Raw genomic sequence first — 19409 nt, forward strand, 5'->3', positions numbered from 1 at the left:
GATTTAACCATTAGTGAGCAGAATGGGACAAGCTTGTATTGCAGAACAGGATTTTGCAACTGTGTGTGTGAGATGAATTCACATCTATTAACACATATGTGATGTTAAATTTGTCCAATCGACCTGGCAGATTATGTAAAAGAAAGTCAGCTGGCCTTTGCCTAAGATCTATATAAGAGACACACCGCAGGAGCACATGTGCAGCTGACTCAGTCCCATCAGTTACAGGGGCAAGCTCTCTGCTCAGTTGGAATTCTACTGTATCTACCAGCCAAGGGTTCCGAAGGGAGGACATTCATATAGGCCCTCAAGAAGGCCCATCTTTGTTTAGGGAAAGTAAGGAAAAATTGATAATCTGCTGTGTGAGTTCTCATCCCACCACTGAGCAGATGCAATGATCTAGATGTCCTCGACTGGTCTTTCTGAAACTCAATATCCCAGATGTTTCGTTTAATAAGTTCTTTGGCCCGGACCAAACCCACAGAGAGAACTGCCTCCAGTGAAAGATCATAGGTACTGGGTGTATCAACACAGTTCTCCCACCAGCTCGAGCAATGTCTATTCAGTAATAAGGGGGACAATAAGTTGATTCTTGCCCAGTTTATTAGTATTAGATACCAAACTCTGGCTTCTCTCAAGATAACACCCAGTTCCAATCTCAGAGAGGCATTAGAAAATGAAATTTGGGGGTCAGAATAATGTTCTTAAGAACCTAGCTTGGACCCACTCCAGGAGGGAATAGTTAGCATTGGGTCCCAGCTGTGCCCCATATAACATTTGAACCATCAACTTGGCCTTGAATAAGTTGATGTCAGCCAGAATGAACATCCCTCCTTGTCGCCTGTGGAAGCTGAGAATTGCTGATGCACCTCTCTGTGCCTGAGCAGCAGCATAACTGATCTGGTTGGTTTTAGTCCCAGATTCCTGTAATATGCCCCCCAAATACTTAAAACATTTAACCTGCTCTATATCGTGATTGTCAATCTTCCATTTATATTTTTCCTCCTATTGGAGAAGGCCAAGATTTTGGTTTTCTGATCATTAATATCCAGTTGCTGTTCCTTGCAATAGAGGACTAAGGCCTTAAGAGCTCATCTCATTAGGGATGTGCAAACCGGTTTGAATTTGAACCGGGTCGGTTCGATGGTTCGAATTCGAACCAAACCAGCCATCAGGTTCAAGCTGCAGGTTCAAATTCGAACCAAACGGGGGGGGGGGGGGTCGATTCAAACCGGTTTGAACTGGTTAAGACCTCCAAAAGTGGGTGTGGTGGTGGTAGCTGGGACCCATGGGTACCTACCACCCAAACCCCAAAGCAATTAGTATGATTTTTAATGAATTTTTGAAATTTATTTTAATTTTTTTCTCATAGGGTATAATGGGACTCGAACCAGCGCATTATTCCCTCTTGTGGAACACCCATGGGTGCCAGCAACCACCCAAGCCCTGAAGCAATTGGACACTCCTACAAATTTTTATGAATATCTGAAATATTTTAAATTGTTTTTCTCAGAGTATAATGAGACCTGAACCACCCCATTATCCCCCATTGTGGAGGACCTAGGGTCACAAATGTGGGGTGGGTGGTAGGCACCTAGGGGTTCCTACCACCCACTAAACCCCAAGGCAATCGGATACTCCTCCTATTATTGGTGAATGTTTAAAAAATATTTTTGAATTCCTCATAGGGAATAATGAGGATTGCAACAAGTGTATAGCTTCACTTCCGGGGGAAAGGTGTGGCCTAGAGCAGAGTGTGGTGGGTGGTAGTGCCCAAGGGGGGCAAGGCAACTATCAGAATTATTTGAAAGGAATTAGGCAAAGGCTGATTTCTAAGTGATTTTTGAAGTTTACGCATCTTTAAGTTTCTTCTCCATAAAGAAGTATGGAGGTGTCAGCAGCCCCATAACTGCAGTTGGGGTGTGCTTGGGTGACCCAAAGTGAGTGGTGGTGTACTGCACAGAGGGTGCCAACTACCTCCATGGGTTTCTAACCCATGGGGTACTAGGTTTTGTTGTTTGAGGTGTTCTGAGTGTAAATTCTTTGGTAGCATATGAGATTTTCAAATGACAAACCATGAATCCAATCTCATTTGCTTAGCCACCTAATGGCGCAGCGGGAAATGACTTGCCTAGCAAGCATGAGGTTGCTGATTCGAATCCCTGCTAGTATGTTTTCCCAGACTATGGGAAGCACCTATATTGGGCAGCAGCAATATAGGAAGATGCTGAAAGGCATCATCTCATACAGCATGGGAGATGGCAATGGTACAGCCCTCCTGTATTCTACCAAAGACAACCACATGGCTCTGTGGTCGCCAGGAGTCAACACCGACTTGGTGGCACAATGTACTTGCTAGGGGAGAGATTTCTGGTGGGCACAAGCAGTTTTTCTTTCAAGAGAAGGTTCCTCCATGACAGTGAATTATGTTTCTGCAGCTACAAGGAAGTTACCTTAAAGGCAGGGATTCTGAACTTTGGGTCCCCAGCTGATGTTTGACTACAACTTCCACCATCCCCAACCACAATGACAGCAGCTGTTTTGGGAGCAACGTTTCTCTACAGTGGCATAGTGAGCGCACAGAGGGCCTGTGCTCAAGCCCCTTGGCTTGTGGTCCCATCCCAACGGAGCACAGGGCCCCATCCCAGATGCTCCATTTCCTCCATCCCTCTCCCTCCTGTGCCTCTCTTGCCGTCAGCCAGTTGGCCAGCCACTGCTCACACTTGCACCAACCTCCACTGACCACCTAATGCATGCTTGCTCACCTCCTCCTCTGCTCTGCCAGGAAGTGTGGCGAAGTATTTTTAAGTGGTGGGGACCATGGCAGAAGTAGAAGAGGAGGCCGGCGAGCAAGCCAGCACAAGGTGGCCAGCGGAGGCTGGTGCAAGTGGCAGCAGTGGCAAGAAAGGTGCAGCAGAGAGAGGGGTGGAAAGGCACAGCCCCAAGGAGGAGATGGGCCCATGTTCTAGTAGCTCCACCCTGTTTCTCTGACTTGACTTGCTGCCGAGCTGGCATTCCAAGTAATTGTTCATAGGATCCATTTCCAATTATACTTCACGTAGCATCTGATCAACTATGAAGGTAACATTGGCTAGCAAGAGCCAGCCAACATGTCATATCTACAATATAAAGCTGTTTGGGCCTCACTCACTCAACATGAAGCTCCCAGACTAGTCCACAAAAGATACAGACATGCCATTTTTGCAAGCAGGTTCCAGACCTTGCCCAGGGTAAGAAAAAAAATCCCAAACTCTGGAAAAATGTATTACCTTATTGGAAAGTGTGAAAAACCTCCCCATTGAAAAGCAGGGGGATTAGACCGTAGAGAGCTAGGAAAGGACTAGAGTAACATGGTCATGGGGATTCCAAGGGCAGGGGCAGAGAGGGTGGTGGAAAAATACCTGTTAAAGATGGTGAACTTTGCTGCTACCACCACCCATCTTGTATGAAGCCTGAAAGGCTGATGGGATCCTGTGAGGCGGCTGTCCTACTCAACCGCTCAGCTGCCTTCTGCAGATATGCTGTGGCCACTTGAGTAGTTAGTACGGTACTTAACTGTTGTGCTGACCACTCAAATGGCCACTGCACATGCAGAAGCCAGTCTCCCTGTGGGATCCTGTCGGTCTTCTGGGCTTCCCGCAGGATGGCAGGTGCCATCTGTGGAGATTGCTCACCATTTTTCACAGGTATCTCTCTCCCCCACCCCCATCCTCACTGTGCCTTCCAAACCACTGTCACTGGAAGAAGGTTTGCAAAGCACAAGCCTCTTTACTAGTATGTGTGTTTGCATGTGGTAGTCATTCAGGTGAGTGTCTGCCAGCTGCCAATAGATTAACCAAATCATGTCAAAATATAGACCTTTGAATAAGTCCAATGTGTAGAACTAACCCTCTGTCCTCTCTAAGCAACATTAGGACCATCAATATTATCCAAAAACAGTCCTTTTCTGGCCGATTCTAGGGCCAATGCCACAAAGTAAACCTTATCTGCTGCCCAAGGTTGTTATAGAAACAGTTTTAAGGAGAATGAAGCTGCAACTAAAAACTATGGATATATTGTTCAGGCCAGCAGCAAATTGGAAATATCAGTGATTAAACAGATGGCATTAGATAGTTGACTTAAACACAAATATCCAGTGGAAACCAAGAAAGATGCACAGAACCCCTCAGTTTCAGAGTGTTTATTGTACCTGCACAGCAGTCTTAGCATTCCATTCACTATAGCTAGCCCATTCACTATGGATCATCAGATTCGTCACAACATAAGCAACTCACAGGACTTGTGTTGAACCATTGCTTAATATAATGCAAGAAGTCCTGTCTAAGTTCACAAAAAGAGGGACGTGCAAGTGAGGTAGAACAAGGATTGTTGCCTTGGGCCAGGTCCAAGCTTTCATTCAAGCTGGGGCAGCTGCTTATACTGATGCTGTCGAAGTTCAGTGAAAAATAACCACAGAGATTAAATCCCAAAGTTTTTGGTTTCCACCCTTCTCTTGCCAGTTATTTCCTTCCTCGTTTCCCTTCTCAATGCTCATTTGTGGAATAAAGATACACATTACTCAAATCATGGGGTCAAACGCATTGCAACACATTTTTGGTGTATTCCCATGCAAAAATATAGCCGCCAACTAAGTGGCATAGCTTCACTATTTAAGAACTGCAGTGGACCATGAGAATATAGGAACTGGGGTTTCGGAACCACCCCACTCAGCTAATGTGGTGTCAAAACTGGTCCTTTGTTACACAACTAAGCAGCCACTTAAAATAAGCCATCCCTCAATAAAACAATGCAATTCTGGAGCACCTCTGAACTTACACACAACCAAGCAGTTTATTCCTAACTCAATCCCATGTCTGAAAATATCCTTTGGTAGTAGGCCATGGGAAGGGTGGATAAATGTAACTGTCTTCAAGATAGACAGGTACAGCTCAGAATCCAGGAGAGATTCAATAGCACCAGAGTCTCTTTCAGTAGTAGCAGCAGCATTCTTCAATAGCAGTTGCAGACAAGAGACAGCTTATAAAGGAGTACTCCCTCACCAGAAGTTACAGTGAACAACTTAAAAGAGAAGAGATGTTGCTTTTAAGAGAGAATTGAAGGCAGTATGAGAGGAGATTTAGTTCTTTATGAATTAACACACGTATCTTTTATCCCACTGCCACCTCTGGTCGAATGTGATTTGCATATTTTTGAAGCACAATAAAGTCTGTGAACAAAGAGGCTAGTAGACAAGCATGTACACTGTAAGCAACATTGCCTCAATTGTCCCTCCTTCAGCTTTCTGTAAAAAAAGACAGTTGTCTATCTCCTACATAATGTGGCTCAAACAGGTAGACACAAGCATGTAGAGATTAAGGCACTAAAGATTAGAGCAGGGCTGCTCAACTTTGGCGCTCCAGCTGTTTCTGGACTACAACTCCCATAGTCCCTAGCTACAATGGCCAATAGTCAGGCATTATGGGAGTTGTAGGCCAACATCTGCAAGAGGGCCAAAGTTGAGTAGCCCTGGATTAGAGCATGTACCAACGCCATTAGGAAATGCCCACCATAATGCCAATAATCTGCTGAACAAAGCAAGAGGAATTGAGCAATTCATTAGTATCACCACAACAGACTGAAGCTCTAGAGGTTCACTGGCAAAGTTCTCTTCCCTTGTTTTCCCTTCCAGGATACAGGGTTTCTGTGGGCACCATACATATATAGGCCATCGGAACAAGGAGGGACAAGTGTGAATAGCATCCATCATTAATAGTCAAATCCACCATCAATTTGCTCACCAATTTTAAAGGAGGATTTAGGTCAGACTCTTTGAGGATGTCTGAAAACATTCCTAGTTCATAAGAAAAGTACACTCATTTATTTGACCACCTTTTTTCCACATTCTGCCTTGAAAAATAAGAGGAATTGCAATTCTAAGTGCCCATCTGCATGTATGTGCGTGCACACTCACACACACTTTTTGAAAATGGAATTACTTCACATAGCGGGGAAGATGCTGCACGAAGCATATCCTGCACATCTACCATATTAGTCTGCCAACAGCTAAAGATCCTTCTTGTTGACCCTGGTTCTGTATTCTCAGGCAAGATCTTCCAAGTCAACTGTGGGCAGCGGAGATCTCCAGTAAGAGAATTGGCTGAACTCTGGACAAACCAAGGAAACGCTCACATCTTTGCCAACAGGAGGAAAGAGGAGTTCTACCACCTCACCCAGCCGATCATATCTAGAAGAAATAAAACATGAAGAATGAAAGATAGCAAGCTTTACTTTCACCCTCATTCACCATCCCGAAGCACACATCCCTCACTGAATTTTAACACCACCAAATGACATATCTGCCTAGCATTTTTAAGGATCATGCTACTGATGCTCAATCAGGGATAGCAAAAGCAGACATGAAAGCCACCCCAGGGATGCCACTGAAAACAACATCCCCATGGCTACTCTCCTCCCACACTAAAATGCTTAGAAATGCTAATCATACAACATTGCGTTGTCACTCATTGCTACGTGTCAATATGCAAGTGGTAAAAGATAAAGTGTGCCGTCAAGTCGGATTTCGACTCTTGGCCCCCACAGACCCCTGTGGTTTTCTTTTGGTAGTATACAGGAGGGATTTTGAGACAACTCCTAATAGGATGTCATACTATATGGCGAGTATTCCTAAATGTTATTGGTAAGGAAGGGAAAGAAAGAAAAAGCAGAACCAATGGTGAACTTCAGCCAGTGTTCATATTCAGCAAAATCCAATTTTAGTTTCACCAACTGAAGATGAAATTCAAATGCTTAAGGACCTCATAAATACTCCTAGTCTTCAGGAAAAAATGCATAAGGAAGTTTGCCAGAATCTAGTTAATGATGTCTCCATTTCTTGTAGCAGAGTTTGAGTTACATCTGCAAAGAATTTTGATTGGCTCTTTGAAGTAAAAAAAGAACACACTACCCTGCACACTGAACAAAATACAATAAGGCGCTTCACACAGTTATTGTGAAGCACTCTTAAGGTTTGTGCAGGGAGCCGTCCCTGGGCGGCCGGATCAGCCGCCCACACAATTACAGACTCTGTCACAGAGTCAGCAGGGCAGCGGGGATCGGGGCCCACACGGCCTCCGGAAGTCCCAGGATGCCCCATGCAAGTGCACAGGGCATCATGGAGACGACCCCCCCCACCCGCCGAGGCTGGGAGGCTTGTTGGAGCCTCTTGGCAGGGGTCTCCTCAAGAGTCATCGTGGTGCAAAGCTGCGCGGTGGCATCTCACGACCTCAAAAACACAGTTAACGGAGCAAGCGCTCCGATAACCTCATTTAAGGGATTGGGTTCCTAGGCGGGGAAGCTGCCATTGAACTACGGTGGTTTCAACAATCACTGGAAAGTGGGCTAAGCTCCCTTGGCCCACTTTCCAGTGATCACAGGAACAGCCTCAAAGTTTGCAAGCTTACGTGGACTTGTGGAGCTTTATGAGCTCTTGGATCAGTTCTCCCTTGGGGTTCACAGTGAATATCCGGGATTCAGGAAGCTCCACTTCCTTGTAGGCATAAACATCCTGCTTGAGACAGCAAGGCAGAGGTCAAAAGAAAGCATAGTTTATTAAAGTGGAAGATCCTCCCCACTTCACCACCACTCACACTACTTACATTCGTCCTGTTCCCAAAGGCAGCATGGAAGGGTTGCCTATTGGAACCAAACAGATTCCGGATGTCTGTTAAGCAGGCAATTTTGAACACCTCTGGCTTTTTCTCGATGACTTCCCTATAACAAGATTTTTTAATTAATTTTTATACTGCTTTTCAACAAAAACTGTTCTCAAAGCTGTTTACATAGAAGGAGGAGGAAGAGGAGGTGGGCTTCCTGTCCCCAAAGCCTAAAAAAATAATAAATTAAAAATTAAGGTGGACACCCACAACAGCTACTGGAGGGGTGCTGTGCTGGGATCAGACAGGGCCAGCTGCTCTCCCCCTGCTAAATATAAAGAGAATCACCGCTTTGAAAATGTGCCTCTTTACCCAGTTAGCAGGGCAAAGCATCCTGTGCCACAGCAAAATGAAGGGCACCCCTTCATTCCCCCTGCTCCCGCCCCCACAAGTGAATGGCTGTTTCTAAATACATAGGAATATGTTGCATTGAGGGACACTTGCTATGAAGTGAAGGTCCACCTCCATCCCAGATACTGGTTATGCCAATCCTCACTCATGGGAATCAAAGTAAGAGATACAAGTTGCATTCTTCAACCAGGAAATGCTCCCACCACCCTTCCAAGTTTCCTTGCAAAACGGCTTTCTCCACACCTCTTCCTACAGGGAATTGTGTAAGTCAGGCATCCCCAAACTGCGGCCCTCCAGATGTTGCTGAACTACAACTCCCAGCATCCCTAGACACAATTTTTTTGTGGCTGGGTATGCTGGAAGTTGTAGTTCAGCAACATCTGGAGGGCTGCAGTTTGGGTATGCCTGGTGTAAGTAAAAAAATAATAATAGCTCATTTTGTGTATGATCCTGTGTTCAAGGACATGAGTGTTAAATAAAATTTAGGAGTCAGTTCCAGTGTTTATAATACTTCCAAATTTCCAAATACTCCTCTGCTGGATTAGCTTTCTGTTCTCTAAACTGGAGAAGGCTACACAAGGAGGAACTGGTAAAACACAAGTGTGCTTGAACAGGATACACAGCACCAAGCAACAGTCATTATACATAAAAGCTTACCTATGAAGCGCTGAGAAGAGACTGCTAGGTGCCAACAGGATGGGACCTTTGGGGAGCACACAGCCCTGGTCATTGATGCAGTCCAAGTAGCCTTTGGTGATGTGTGCCATGCCAATGGCTCTGGCTGAACAATAGAGAAACTTGTATCCATTCCTGCAATGAAGGCAGCAGAAGTTGTGAAGTCCTTGCTTAACACCCTAGTCTCCATCTCCAGTAAAAGCAAAATTAACTATGAATAACTGCATTTGCTGCTTTAGTTACAATGGCTGTATCAAATGTTTGTCCATTTTAGGGAGCAAAAAAACCCCAGAGCTTTCAGATAGCTTGAAATGCTTTCCAAAAGTCTGCTGCTCCTGAGAATGTTTGCCTTTTAAGGGCCTGCAGGTAGGCATTGTTCCCCTGATCTAGCGTTGCTGCTGCTGCTGCTGCACCACTACCCACCATGACTCGAAGCTGCTTTCTCCATTACTACATAATCCCAACCAATCAGGGATCACATAGTGAATGTGATGAGGTCACAAGGCTACCCAACCAATCAGATTTTATTGTTTTCCAACGTCAACTAGTGCTAACCTGAGCAAGAAAAATAACTCCACTGGTCAGAGGGGTGATCCTAGGCAAAACCATGGAGGACAAAAGAAGTCTATCCAGGGCAATATTCTGGACAGCTTTTGTAGGAATCCCTGAAATAATGCTGTAAGGAGTTGTGGGGGTGGAGCAAGACCTCTTGATACTGATGAAAGTATTTGTAGAAATCTCCTTGTAGGACTTCCCTATTTATTCCCTCCCCACTTCCAAATGTTATACTGCAAGGTCCTTGGACACAAGTAGTTTTGTTATGTACCAGTTTTATCATCCAAGTGTTCCCATCCTGTACTAAAAGAAACAAGACATCTCAAAATGGTACATCAGAATTAGTACTCAATCATCTGTAGTAAGGCTAAATCCTAGTACAGTATTTGAGCCCCTTAATGGCTTGCCACAAGCCCATTTAGAGTCCCAAACCAAAAAAAGTGTACTTGATTGTTCTAGCAACCCATTATACACCAAGAACATGTAAGAACAGCCCTGCTGGATCAGACCCAAGGCCTGTCTAGTCCAGCATCCTGTTTCACACAGTGGCCTACCAGATGCCTCTGGTAAGCCCACCAGGTAGAAGGTGAAGGCATCTTCTCTCTTGCTTTCACTCCTCTGCAACTGGTATTTAAAGGCATCTTGCCTCTGAGGCAGGAGGTGGCCTAGAGTCACCAGACTAGTAGCCACTGAGGCTCTTCTCACGATTAGTAAGAGCTTCTAGGGGGTTTGCAGGGAGAGCAGGCTTAGCCCGCTCTCCCCGCAGACGAGCAGCAGTCTGCTCTGGGCAGCTGGATCGGCCACCCACATGACTGCCGGCTCTGTCACGGAGCCGGTGGGGGCTTGGAGGCCGTGCAGCCCCTGGAGACACCCCCGAGCTGGGAGGCTGCTTTTCAGCCTCCCAGTCGGGGGTCTACTCGTGAGTAGCCGCAGCACAGCAACTCACAATCAGGAAGCCCGGGTTAGCAGAGCGCTTGCACCGCTAACCCAGGCTTAGGGGAGGGCTACATAAACGGGTGACCCGCTTAAGAACCACCAGGCTCGCAGCCGAGCCCAGTGGTTCTCACGATGGGACGAAATTGGGCTAGCCACCGCTAGCCCGATTTCGTTCCATCGTGTGAATAGCCTCATTGAAAGACTTGTCCTCCACAAGTTTGTCAGTGGTGGCTCAAGGTCTCCGTGTGCTTGAGGCAGGGTACCAAATGCCACTCCCTTGTGTGTACCCTCCTCCCCCACTTTCTCAAAGTGGGGGCAGAAAGGCATCTTGCTGGTGCCCCAATAACCTGCTGCTTGAGGAGACTGCCTCACCTCACCTCATGGAAGGGCTGCCTCTGCCAGTAGTTTCTACAAAGCTGCTGACCAAGAAGGGAAGGGAGAGTTTGAGCAGGAAGGAGGATATCAAGAGAATGCAGGCATGATTTCAGGTGGCAGAATAAAGAGGAAACCAATTAATTCCTATGATGTAGAAGTGTAAAATACTACTGAATTTAGACAGGTTTCATTGTTACATGGAAAATGTATAAACACTTATTTATTCTCAGGATAAACAGCAATGGTGGCCTTATGAAGAATTCATAAAAGGATCTGAAACTAAAAATACAAATGGCTTGTATTCTTACAAAGAATTCAACAGGCTCCTCAATTTTTAACAAGCATCACTAGTTGGTAGACACTGCCCTCCAGTGATTACTACAGTGATTCCGAGTATTGGACCCAATTAATAACCTACGAGACTCGGCAAATGGACCCTGCTCCCACCCGAGGGACTGGGGAACATCTTACCCCAGGAACACATGAACATATCAAGTACCTACAGATGAATTTTGTGGAACAGTTTAGCAATCCCTTGGTGGGTCCAGTCTTTCCCCAGATATGGCAAGATGTGACCCAGAGCATCAGACCTGATGAGAGAAATGTTAGAAACTTACACACAATAGAATTATGAATGTTTGACAAGGTAGTTCATGCTGCAGGGTCTACTCTATAGTGAATAGCTGGTGGCCATTACACATTCATGTCCAAGGAACTTACCTAGTGATTGTCCCATCAATGTCAGAGATCACCACCTTGTCATCCCAGTTCCATAAGTAAATGGTGGCTTCACAGCGACATGTGCCCTGGTATTGAGTGGTCACACTGAACACTACCTCATTGGGACCATCTCTGAGGTTCAGACTCTTCTACAGCCAACAGAGGATTTAAAAAAAAAATAGATTAGCATCTGACACTTTCCACTAATCTTTTGTTATTCAACAATCATATAACCTTTACAGAGAATTAAGTAGGGATGTGCACGGAACCGCAGAGGCATGGTCCGGCTCTAGGGTGTGTGTGTGTCTTGTTGGGGCGGCAGCATTCCTCCCTGCCCCCATTGTTGGCTGGAAAACATGGAAGTGGCTGCTGCGCATGTGCCCGACACACATCGCACATTGCATGCACACACAACGTGCGGCAGGTGCACGTGACAGCTACTTCTGCTTTTTACAGCAAACAACGGAGGCAGGGGCAGCAGGGAGGAATGCTGCCGGCCCAAAAACTTTGCAAAAACCGGAGCGCCGGAGAGGGAAAAGCAGCTGGAGGGGTAAGTACAACCCCCCGCCTTTAAAGCGAGACACACCCACACCCAGCGCTGAACCGAACCAGTTTGTACACATCACTAGAATTAAGTCCTATAGAATTCTGTGGTACTTACTCCTAAGTAAATGTGAATATTTTTATTCATTCAATTTACATACCACCCTTCCTAAGGTGGCTCTGGGTGGTTTACATTAAAATCAAACATATAACAATTAAAATCAAAATACATTTAAACAAGATAATAAAAATAAAAATATAAAAATAAATATAAAAATAAATATAAAATAAAAATATATAAAAATAAAATAAAAATAAAATAAAAAAATAAAAAACTAGGTATCATTAAAAGTCAGGCTAAAAAGATGGGTCTTTAAGAGGATCATCTTCCTTAGACGCCTTCTATCCACAGGGAGCATGTTCCACAACGTCGGGGCGACGAAGGAGAAGGCCAGATCGCCACCAGATTTTAATTAATTATCTTAATGTTTATTCATTTTCATTAGATAATTTTAAAACTGACCTTGGCCCCTGCATGCCAAGGCATAGTTGGTTTGGGCCCACTAGTGCATTTGAGTCGTGCACCCCTGCAATAAAGGCACCAGTTAAGGACCAATGAGCTTTTGCCTAGAGTTCACCTTTCTTTTATTTGGCCTTGAAAATAAAGTGCCCATCCAAATGCCCAGACAGCCCCAACTCATCTTGGCTTCCAAAATGAAGGTCTGGGATCATTCTGGATCTGCATCTCATCCCCAGCTATTTTAGCGGTAAATAACTGCACAGGGCCATCCAGGAAGGATTCTAATGAGGCAAGATTGTTGAAAGAGCTCTCTCTCTGGACTAAATGTCACTTGACTTTACGGTCAATAGTAATTTGACCAAAAAGGCAATAGGGAAAGAACTCAAATCCACATACAATTTGATCTGAAGATAGTTTCAAGGATTTCTTGTAGGTTGGCAGGAATTTCTGTGTGATAGCATCCGGTAGGGGCCTGTCCCCTTGGCCTGAGGATATGGACTCATCATCACTGGAAGAAGCATCTTCTTTACTACAGCCACACAGGAGCAGAATAAGAAGTTGGAGTAAGAACAGGGAAAGGGCCAAGAGGAGTGGTCAAATCCCCAAATGCATTAAAAATACCCATGCACTACTCGGGAGGGGTGCAGAGAGGCAGCCCTTCATAATATTTGGGAATCTGAAAGTTGCACAAAGCACAGACTTGCCTCGATGTTAAAGTACTCAGACCTCTGCTAACTAGGCAAAGAGGCAGCTTGCGAAGTGGTGATCCTCATAAGTTTAGCAGCAGGAGAGCAGCTGGCCCTGTTCAAGCACAGCATCCCTCCAGTGGCTGTTGCTCGTGGCGGTCTACCTTGTGTTGCTTTTTAGACTGTGAGGTCAGGGAACCATCTTATTATTCCCCATCTGTGTAAACCGCTTTGAGAATTCTCTCATTGAGATATGGTAAATAAAAAGTAGTAAATAAGAACTCCAACATGCCAAAGGCCAATATGCAAATAATGCAATATCAAGCACAAACCTGGATACAGGCTAGGGATGTGCACAAACAAGTTTGCACGTCCAGGGTTTGGAGGCAGGGGGTTACCTCTAAGGAGCAGGGAGGGAGTCCGTTTCCTTGTCCCTGCCACTTTCCCCCCATCGGTGCTTTCTCCAAAAACAGTGATGCAGGGCTGCTGCATACCTCCTTACAGCCCTGGTCAGCGTCGTACTGGAAGTGGCCAGTGCGCATGCGTGACGTGCACACGGACACCGGATACATCCGGCACAACGCTGACCAGGGCTGCAAGGAGGTACACAGCAGCCCCATGCCAGCATTTTTGAAGACAGCCTGGCAGGGAGGGGGAAGTGTCCAGGCGGGGTGGATGGGCAACCTCCCTGCACCTTAAAAAAGGTAACACACACCCCTCACGGGAGTGCACAAACCTGTTCGTGCAATGCTCTTAAAGAAAAGGGATAAATACACACTTCATCTGACCACTATAGGACCTGTTCATTTGTTAACAGTGAAAATAAACAGGGGTGGAAGTATCTGCGAACGATATAAGACTGCAGTAAGCTCTAAATGGGATCAGTCTTAACACACTGGGGAACTGCTTTCCCATTATGAAAGCACTTCAGTCATGGCTATCATGGTCATCTTCAGGGAAGCCCGTGGAAGCTCTCCAGAAGAGGGAGTAGGTGCATAGCCCTCCCTCCACATTATTTGCTTAGCAGGAAAGAAAGTAGCTAGGTGTTAGTTCTAAATTCCTCCTAGAAGATGGAAAGAGCACACCTTGATTTCATACCTACTCATTAAGATAGCTGATTCAAGGCAGTCCTCAAGGCTTGACCATGGGAAGCAAATCTATTGTTTATAAATGTATTAAATAAAAATATAATAAAAACAGGATTCCTAGTATCCCACCTCCAACTGCCTCAACATTGGTGAAGAACTGTCTAATTAGAGGTGTGCTATGGAACCTGCTCCCTTTCTGCTGTTCCTCCACAGTTCTTCCCATTAGGACATTCTTCTAAGATCTGCTGGACAGTGGAACAGTCTGCTTCATGAAGTGGTAGGCTCTCCTTCACTGGGAGGTTTTCAAACAGTGGTTAAATGGCCATTTATCCAGGATGATGTAGCCATTTCCTACACTGAGCTGGACAAAGACCTCCACGATCCCTTCCAACTCTTATTAATCTATTGTTTATCTTTCAGTCACAACTGGTGAACTGGAACATATGCATACATGATCCAGACAACAAAAAGAAAAAGTACACAAGATGCTGAGACTGGTTTGATTTACTAGAGATGGGCCTGTGCTAGAGTTTGGGGGCCCAGGGAAAAATAAGCTAAACCTCTTGATTAATCATATTCGCAATATACAACTCACCCTAGGAGGACTGGAAGACCTGTGATAATTAATATGTATGCTGAGAGGTCACCAGCATCATGTCCCTAATGCAGCGGTTCCCAACTAGGGTTCATCCAGATGTTGATGAGCTACAACTCCCATCATTCCCAGCTACAATTTATTGTGGTTGTGAGCCACTGCCCTAAGCAAACACCACTTGGGGTAGCCACAGGTATCACAGAAACTGCATGAACTTCTCTCTGATTAGTTTGACAACAAGATCATTCAGTTCTGCAAGATTCCCATACTGGCAGTTTCGCCATAATAGATTTTTAAAAACACACACACATACTTTCTCCTTAAATACTCCAGTCCATTTTATATCAACACATATCATCTTACCTCTGTACAAAGGAGTCTCCTTGATGCTTGTCTGCTGTACTGGTTTTCTGGGCCCTGGATTCTTGCTATGGATACAAACAATTGTCAATAGCTAAGCTTCTTTTTAACATTTTCTTGCCTGCCCAACAACAGTTCAAGTGCTCAACTACAGTCTCATCCATGCTTCAAGGGACTGGATGCAAAGGCACCTCCTCACACAGCCACAAATATAAAAGAACCTGCATATATCTGCAGCCTTGGAGAAGGAGCTGCTAGTCTGTGCAGACAATACTGAGCTAGCTGGACCAACGGTCTGAACTTGGTATATGGCAGCTTCCTATGTTCCTAAGAAAACCGACTTCCATTCAGCTCATCACATCATGCATATCAAGCCACCTAATGGCGCAGTGGGGAAGTAACTTGCCTAGCAAGCAAGAGGCTGCCAGTTTGAATCCCCACTGGCATGTTTCCCAGACTATGGGAAACACCTATATCAAGCAGCAGCAAAATCGGAAAATGCTGAAAGGCATCATCTCACACTGTATGGGAGATGGCAATGATAAACCCGTCCTGTATGCTACCAAAGAAAACCACATGGCTCTGTGATCGCCAGGAGTCAACACCGACTCGATGGTGCAACTTTACCATGCATATAGATCTGGATGCAGTTACATAGGCAGCTGACCTGCAAGAGCCACACATGACCCCGCGGGAAAGAACCACCTGAAGCAGGAGGACAAAGAAGCATGGGTCGTGTGGGGCGAAGAGTTGAGCAAGGAACTGAGGCAAGTGGTGGCTAATCGGGTCAAATTAGATTTGTTAACTCGACTTTTATCTGGCTCTCCACTGCCCAACTCTTGCCATGGCTGCCACCTGCCGAGGTCAAGAGAGCTTCTATTGGTACCAATGAGGTTTTCTTGGCTAATAGTCCAATACGTACAGCTCAGGATGCAGCAGGAGTTTAGGGTCAGAGCCCTCCTTTGCCTCCCTGCCATTTAATATCTAAAAACTTGCAAAGCACCTGCACACAAAGCACCTGCTTAAAGTGGCATCTGCCATGTCCTAGGGAAGGGGCTCTGAAGAAATCCCCAATTAGGGTGAGAAGTGGCTGTATGCTGTGGGGGCAGAGAATGTGTGCTAGTAAGGCTGGTGGTAACAACCCTCCTCAAGGGGTTCTTTCCTCCCTCACAACCCCTCTCTTCGCAGACCCCAGAACATCTTCCAACCAGTCACAGTTGCATTCCAACTGACTTGGAGCCTGACATCACAGGCTCCTCCTCCCTATCTGCACATGGAAGCTCCACTGCACAATCATCACAGTGCTTCTGCTCATGAACTCTCGTGAGAGCTGCCATGCACAGAATTACCCATGGGTCCGCCTTAGAGAATTTTATAGACAGACAGAGGTCTATTCTGAAAGGAAAGATTTTCCTATCCACTTTGTCAACAGCATTGACTACTCCAATTGAATTCAATTGCAACATTTTGGCCTGGGCTTTTGAGCATGGGTCTACAGAGAGAAATTGCCGAACAATTTCTTCTCAGGGGACGGCTTGAAAGAATCAGAACACACCTACCTCCTCGCTGGAAAGTTCTCTTCTCCGCCACGAAAACCACCACCTGCCACCCTTCTTCGGCATCTTCTCCTTCATTAGTCTGTCAACAGTACTCTGCAAACATGGAAGAGACCGAAAGGAAGAAAAAAGGTGATATTTCTTAGCGGTGGTTCATGTTCAGCCCCAAAGGTGTTCCCAGACATAACCCTCACAGGGAGCTTTCACCACCTTAATCAACAGCAGCAATACAAATGGAGCATATGCTCTGGTTTCCAGTATAACAGGGGTTCCCACGCTTTGGACCCCAAATGCTGGTGGACTACAACTCCCATCCTCCCCAGTCACAGTGGTCTTTGACCATTGTGGCTGGGGGTGATGGGAATTGCAGTACCATCACCTTTTGGGGAATGCCGTATCAAATGCTTAACCAGAAAATAGTTCAACCCTCTCCCCACCTCCACACACATACACCTTTAAAGCATCATAAGCATAAGGCATGCAAGGATGCAACCCTTGCCAAGAATGGCCCAAATGCATATGGAAACTCAGCAAAGTATGTATAACTAGGGAGGGAGAGATCTAAGGTGGTATGTAGTATATTTTGCTGCTCTATCGACCCTAACTAAATTGAATGGAATTGCTCTACCGAAGCGGACCCTGAACTGATTCCGTTTATTCTGGAAGCCTGAAATGTGTGGTGTGGCCTCACAGTAGGTTTCAGGGATGGCTGAGGTTTCAAGCACTACTGAAGTCTATAATATATAGATGAAAGAGGTTGCTGAACTGAGAAGGAGTTCCAAAATGTGCCCTCCCAAAACTTAAATCATGCAAGGCTAGCAGATGTAGTGCTTCTTCCATTTGCAAGTTATCTTGTTCAGGATAGGGATTTTGCATCTTGCAGCAAGGCGCATTTTGTCCAGGCTCTCCAAGAACTGAGGCCTAAATGCACAGAAGCAACAATAGATGTGCAACACAACACAGGACATGGTATCAGAAGTCAGTTGTCGCTCACAAGTTCACAGCACGGAACCAAAAGAGAAGTATGGACAGTCCGAAGAGAGAGCAAGAACCTCCATGGCACCCCTCCACTTCATTTATAGAGTTGGCAGGCGAGTGGAGGGTGGCAGGGAAGACCCAGAAACATTACATGCTCTAGCAGCTATGAGCCTCCTTGGAATCTGGAAGCTAGGAAGTAAGAGAGCTTCTGCAGAAGTGAAGTTTGAACCATTGACACTGAAGTCAAGTAATGGGGAAGAGATTCTAGGATCTGACCTGAGAAGAATGTAGGAACATAGGAAACTGCCTTACACCAAATCAGACCACTAGTCCATCTAGCTCAGTAGTGTCTACATAGACTGGCAGCAGCTCCTCCAAGGTTGCAGGCAGGCGTCTCTCTCAGCTGAGTGAACTTGGAACCTTATGCATACAAGCATGAAGATGCTCTTCCCAGAGCAGCCCCATCGCCTAAGGGGAATATCTTACAGTGCTCACACATGTAGTCTCCCATTCAATTGCAAACCAGGTCAGACCCTGCTTAGCAAAGGGGGCATTTCATGCTTGCCACCACAAGACCAGCTCTCCTCCTCAGTCACTCACATGCACCAGCTGGAGAAGAGAAAGCTTTCTTAGTTGGTTCTGTGCCCTGAGGAAGCAGCTGACTGAAAAGCTGCTGGGGAAAATGGGAGGCCAAGATCCCTGCTTGTGAGCACTGTTCCCTCTAACAGGGATTCCCAAATGTTGTTCACTACTACAGTTCCCAGCATTCCCAGCTGCAGTGGCCTTTGGCTGGGGATTATGCAAGTTGTAGTCAACAACTTCTGGGAATCCCTGTTAGAGAGAACACTGCCTGTGAGTAACAAGATAGGGTCCTGTTCAGTTAGGCACGTGAGGGAAGTTATTTTCTTTGATTGTATTGCTTGAATCTGAGTTGCCTGATGAATGAAAACTTCTCTCACACACAATCTGCTTTATGAAGAGACAATTGTTCTTCCTGCATACCCTTTTTTCCTTTTAATCTAATAATAAATCCTCATTGCTGTCTTGCTGAAGTGAGCTAGTCTTCATTTTGGGTCTGCCTTAGTCACACACCTTTGGAGGCCTAAGACTGCTCAGCAGTTTTAGGGAGGGTTTTGTCACTTTACCCCCTCAGGAATCTTATGTGGAAAGAGTGGCTTGTCCCACATTAAAATAAAGTGGATGGTGGCAGCCTACTTTGAATCCCTTACAGTCAAGGATGCATTCCAATGAACGAAGCACTGCATCATAACAAGCTAACATACAATTTTTTTTAATTACAGAAAAAGACCATAATGGTCTTGAATAAAAGGTTTGCTATTTTATTCTCGTTTCAAAAGACTGGATGGGAAACAGACACTGCATAAGAAAAGGTACGGGGGGGAAATAGATTTAGAGGGGAGTCAACAGGAAATCTTTATATATTTAGAAAAAGTTTCCTGACCAAGTATAAAACGACAAAGCCAAGATATGATTACCAAGAAGTTACTTGCTAATATGCTAGCTAGGGCAGAAAGGAAAGAATGAAAACAGCGATATGAATCAATGTAGGAGGAAGTCATTTATTTCAAGTGATATATGGGCAAAAAGCTTAACTTGTTTTTCATCTTTCATTACGCAGGCAAGCACTGTGCAGATTTTGAACTAGGTTGCCTCTTTTAGTTTCTATACCTTTAAAAATCAAATCCAAGTATCTAAACTAGTAGAAGAGAATGCTATAATTCATGGAAAATGGCATATACTTCCCTAGAACAATTTTAAT

The 19409-nt window shown here is 45.3% G+C and overlaps 1 protein-coding gene across 7 annotated transcripts in view; it reads right to left on the bottom strand.

Moving 5' to 3' along the window:
- Nucleotides 1-4165: 4165 nt before the first annotated feature.
- LPIN3 (lipin 3) overlaps nt 4166-19409 on the bottom strand; it is an 89956-nt gene continuing 74712 nt past the window's right edge. For 6 of the 7 annotated variants that reach the window (XM_053251015.1, XM_053251014.1, XM_053251012.1 and 3 more), the window contains 9 exons: nt 16655-16747; nt 15099-15163; nt 12763-12895; nt 11304-11452; nt 11087-11173; nt 8700-8852; nt 7635-7749; nt 7440-7543; nt 4166-6223 (listed from right to left, as the gene is read on the bottom strand). In XM_053251015.1, coding sequence (XP_053106990.1) covers nt 6079-6223; nt 7440-7543; nt 7635-7749; nt 8700-8852; nt 11087-11173; nt 11304-11452; nt 12763-12895; nt 15099-15163; nt 16655-16747 — 1044 coding nt within the window. In that variant the 3' untranslated portion in view covers nt 4166-6078. Of the gene's footprint in view, nt 6224-7439; nt 7544-7634; nt 7750-8699; nt 8853-11082; nt 11174-11303; nt 11453-12762; nt 12896-15098; nt 15164-16654; nt 16748-19409 lie in introns of those variants that run through there. The other variant, XM_053251018.1, reaches the window with a different exon arrangement.

Source organism: Hemicordylus capensis, chromosome 4 (genome assembly GCF_027244095.1).
Source record: "Hemicordylus capensis ecotype Gifberg chromosome 4, rHemCap1.1.pri, whole genome shotgun sequence".
NCBI lineage: Eukaryota > Metazoa > Chordata > Lepidosauria > Squamata > Cordylidae > Hemicordylus > Hemicordylus capensis.